General features: G+C 45.7%; 1 protein-coding gene across 1 annotated transcript in view; it reads right to left on the bottom strand.

The window, feature by feature from the left end:
• The window catches only part of LOC112075697 (BAH and coiled-coil domain-containing protein 1), a 43,793-nt gene that overhangs the window by 11,807 nt on the left and 27,488 nt on the right, over positions 1-4,498 (bottom strand). Inside the window, exons 8-10 of the mRNA XM_070441028.1 lie at positions 1,513-1,648; positions 1,295-1,412; positions 865-1,163 (exon numbers count right to left, since the gene is read on the bottom strand). Of these exons, the coding sequence (XP_070297129.1) occupies positions 865-1,163; positions 1,295-1,412; positions 1,513-1,648 (553 nt within the window). The remainder of the gene's footprint in view (positions 1-864; positions 1,164-1,294; positions 1,413-1,512; positions 1,649-4,498) is intronic.

Below are 4,498 nucleotides of genomic sequence, written 5' to 3'. Positions count from 1 at the left end.
TGAGCCGGACGACACGAGAGAATTTAGATGAGAGAGTCCACCGAACGAAAAACTGGACCCAGAGGAGACGACGCAGAGAGCGAGCGAGAGAGATGAGAGAGAGGAGAGCGACTCGAGACCGATGAGAGAGAATCAAAAGTACCTGATCGAGAGAGAGAGATGAGAGAAGAGTAGAGGAGAGCAACGAGAGCAAGAGAGAGCAAAAGGATAGCAAGACTGAGGAGCACGGAGAGAGCAAGAGAGAGCAAAGAGAGGCAAGAGAGGAGCCAAGAGGAGCAAAGAGAGGCAGAGAGATGAGACAGCAGAGGCAAAGCGAGAGAGAAGATAGAGAAGAGAGAGAGAGCAAGAGAGAGATAGGAGAAGAGAGAGATGGACGGGAGAGAGAGAGAGAGAAGAGAGCAGACGACGAGAGAGAGAGAGCAAAGAGAGGAGCAAGAGAGATGAGCAAGAAGAGAGGCAATGAGAGCGAGAGCAAGAAGAGAAAGAGTGAGGAGAAGATATGACTAGAGTAGAGACCCCAGAGAGCAAGAGAGGAGAGCCAGAGGACGAGAGCTAGCAAGATGAGAAAATGGACATTAGAGAGAGTCTTGAGAATGCAGAGAGATAACATACACGACACGAGCGGCAGAGACGCAAAACAGACATAGAGAATGAAATCTCTCAACACAGAGATGAATCCCTCAGAGTCTGGACCTAAGTGTTGACAGACCATTCTTTACCCTTCCAGGAATGGTCATCTCTGTGCTGTGTGTGTGTGTCGTGTGGTCGTGCTGTGGTGTGTGTATCGTCGGATTACTTTGTGTGTGTGTGGTGTGTGTGGTGACGGGTGCGTTCGGGTGTTGTGTGTGGTCAGGTATCACTCACAGTGTATCTGGTACCCATTGGGCAGCAGGCGTATGTTGGGCAGGGAAATCCTTCCTCTGTCTCCATCATCAAACTCCACCATCACACTGCCCTTCTCCTCCTCGCCCGGAACCCCTCTGTGGACGTTTCCAGGGTAGAGACAACGGGAGCGTTCGCTCCAGTAGGCACACACACGTGTCCCAGCAGTCAGGATGGCCTCTGTCTGTGGCCGCACGTCCAACACCGCTTCTTGTAATATCTGTTCTAGAGAGTAGATTCTAGGCCTGTTCCCTCTCTCCCCCTCGATCACTACACGGAATCTAGGAGAGGGAGATTGTATTAAATGTATTACAAGTCATTCAGCCAATCCTTTGTATCAACATGCCTATCTGTGATTAAGCAGGCTATATGAGTTGGTGTCAGTAGGTGTCAGTAGGTGTCAGTGCCTTACATGTCAGGCAGGTCCAGAGTGTGTAGTCGGGCAGCATACAGCAGCTCATCCTCCTTAGATATCAACACCTTCAGACCATCCACCAGCATCTCCCTGCTCAGCACACAGTTAAGCACTGCTGCAGAGAGAGAGAGCAAGAAGGAGAGAGAGAAAATATGAACATTTAGCCTGGTATGTGACCCTGTGAGACTGTGGTGTGTGTGTGTGTGTATTCTCACTTGGTTCTCTGTGTGTGTGAGGTGTATGCTCCATGTCTTCCTCCTCCCCCTCAGAGAAGCTGCTCTCCTCGTCCAATCGGAATCCTTCATCAGCTGCAAAGCTCTCCAGAAGCCGGCTCACTGCACGCCCCTTAGCCTGCAACAGGAAACAGGAAATGACATCATTAGAATATATATCTCTTTAAACTCCTTTTAATTATTTTTTTATTTTTATGTAATCGTTATTTAACTAGGCAAGTCAGTTAAGAACAAATTCTTATTCACAATGACGGTCTACACCGGCCAAACCCGGACAACAATGGGCCAATTGCGCAGCGCCCTATAGGACTCCCAATCACAGCCGGTTGGGATACAGCCTGGATTCAAACCAGGGTGTCTGTAGTGACGCCTCTAGCACTGAGATGCAGTGTCTTAGACCGCTGCGCCACTCAGGAGCACCAAACCAGTGATCACCCTCCCAGGTCCTGGACAGCTACAGGGTGTGCAAGCTTTATTTCCATCACAGCACTAATTCAAATTATGCTCATCAATGAATATGGTGTTTTAGTGCAGGCCTAGAACAAAAGCATGTAATCTTTTCCATACATTGCTGCCAGAACTACCCCTTTCTTTCAACACACATGAACACTGATGCGCGCACACACACACACACACACACACACACACACACACACACACACACACACACACACACACACATACAGAGATGAATGTTAGGCAGTTGGAACAGTGATGATGTTAGGCAGTTGGAACAGTGATGATGTTTAGGCAGTTGGAACAGTGATGATGTTAGGCAGTTGGAACAGTGATGATGTTTAGGCAGTTGGAACAGATGATGATGTTAGGCAGTTGGAACAGAGATGATGTTAGGCAGTTGAAACAGTGATGATGTTAGGCAAGTTGGAACAGAGTGATGTTAGGCAGTTGAACAGAGATGATGTTAGGCAGTTTGGAACAGATGATGATGTTAGGCAGTTGAAACAGTGATGATGTTAGGCAGTTGGAACAGAGATGATGTTAGGCAGTTGGAACAGAGATGATGTTAGGCAGTTGGTAACAGTGATGATGTTAGGCAGTTGTAACAGAAAATATGTTGGGCAGTTGGAACAGTGATGATGTTAGGCAGTTGGAACAGAGATGATGTTAGGCAGTTGGAACAGTGATGATGTTAGGCAGTTGGAACAGTGATGATGTTAGGCAGTTGGAACAGATATGATGTTAGGCAGTTGGAACAGATATGATGTTAGGCAGTTGGAACAGTGATGATGTTAGGCAGTTGGAACAGATATGATGTTAAGGCAGCTGGAACAGTGATGATGTTAGGCAGTTGGAACAGATGATGAGCAGTTGAAGTGAGATGTTAGGCAGTTGGAACAGATATGATGTTAGGCAGTTGGAACAGAGGATTATGTTAGGCAGTTGGAACAGAGATGATGTTAGGCAGTTGGAACAGTGATGTGTTAGGCAGTTGGAACAGTGATGATGTTAGGCAGTTGAACAGTGATGATGTTAGGCAGTGGAACAGTTATGATTGTAGGCAGTTGGAACAGTGATGATGTTAGGCAGTTGGAACAGTGATGATGTTAGGCGTTGGAACAGTGATGATGTTAGGCAGTTGAAACAGAGATGATGTTAGGCAGTTGGAACAGAGATATGTTAGGCAGTTGAACAGAGATGATGTTAGACAGTTGGAAACAGTGTGATGTTAGGCAGTTGGAACAGAGATGATGTTAGGCAGTTTGGAACAGTGATGATGTTAGGCAGTTGGAACAGAGATTATGTTAGGCAGTTGGAACAGAGATGATGTTAGGCAGTTGAAACAGTGATGATGTTGCAGTTGGAACAGAGATTATGTTAAGGCAGTTGTAACAGAGATGATGTTAGGCAGTTGGAACAGATATGATGTTAGGCAGTTTGAAACAGTGATGATGTTAGGCAGTTGGAACAAGATGATGTTGGCAGTTGTAACAGAGATGATGTTAGGCAGTTGAACAGATATGATGTTAGGCAGTTGAAACAGTGATGATGTTAGGCAGTTGGAACAGAGATGATGTAGGCAGTTGGACAGTGATGATGTTGGCAGTTGGAACAGAGATGATGTTATGCAGTTGGAACAGAGATGAATGTTAGGCGAGTTGGAAACAGAGATGATGTTAGGCAGTTGGAAGTGATGATGTTAGCAGTTGGAACAGATGATGATGTTAGGCAGTTGGAACAGTGATGATGTTAGGCAGTTGGAACAGATGATGTTAGGCAGTTGTAACAGAGATGATGTTAGGCAGTTGGAACAGATATGATGTTAGGCAGTTGGAACAGATATGATGTTAGGCAGTTGAAACAGTGATGATTTAGGCAGTTGGAACAGAGATGATGTTAGGCAGTTGTAACAGAGATGATGTTAGGCAGTTGGAACAGATATGATGTTAGGCAGTTGAAACAGTGATGATGTTAGGCAGTTGGAACAGAGATGATGTTAGGAGTTGGAACAGAGATGATGTTAGGCAGTTGGAACAGTGATGATGTTAGGCAGTTGGAACAGAGATGATGTTAGGCAGTTGGACAGTGGATGATGTTAGGCAGTTGGAACAGAGATGATGTTATGGCAGTGGACAGAGATGATGTTAGGCAGTTGGAACAGAGTGATGTTAGGCAGTTGGAACAGTGATGTGTTAGGCAGTTGGAACAGTGATGATGTTAGGCGGAGTTGGAACAGATATGATGTTAGGCAGTTGAAAGAGATGAATGTTTTAGGTAGTTGGAACAGTGATGATGTTAGGCAGTTGGAACAGAGATGATGTTAGCAGTTGGAACAGAATGATGTTAGGCAGTTGGAACAGAGATGATGTTAGGCAGTTGGAACAGTTGATGATGTTTAGGCAGTTGGAACAGAGATGATGTTAGGCAGTTTTGGAACAGTGATGATGGTTAGGCAGTTGGAACAGAGATGATGTTAATGCAGTTGGAAACAGAGATCCGCACCGTTAGG

This window comes from Salvelinus sp. IW2-2015, unplaced genomic scaffold (assembly GCF_002910315.2).
Source record: "Salvelinus sp. IW2-2015 unplaced genomic scaffold, ASM291031v2 Un_scaffold3342, whole genome shotgun sequence".
NCBI classification, from domain to species: Eukaryota; Metazoa; Chordata; class Actinopteri; order Salmoniformes; family Salmonidae; genus Salvelinus; species Salvelinus sp. IW2-2015.
Note: the sequence above shows the minus strand (reverse complement) of the source record. Positions and strands in the feature narration are given on the sequence as shown.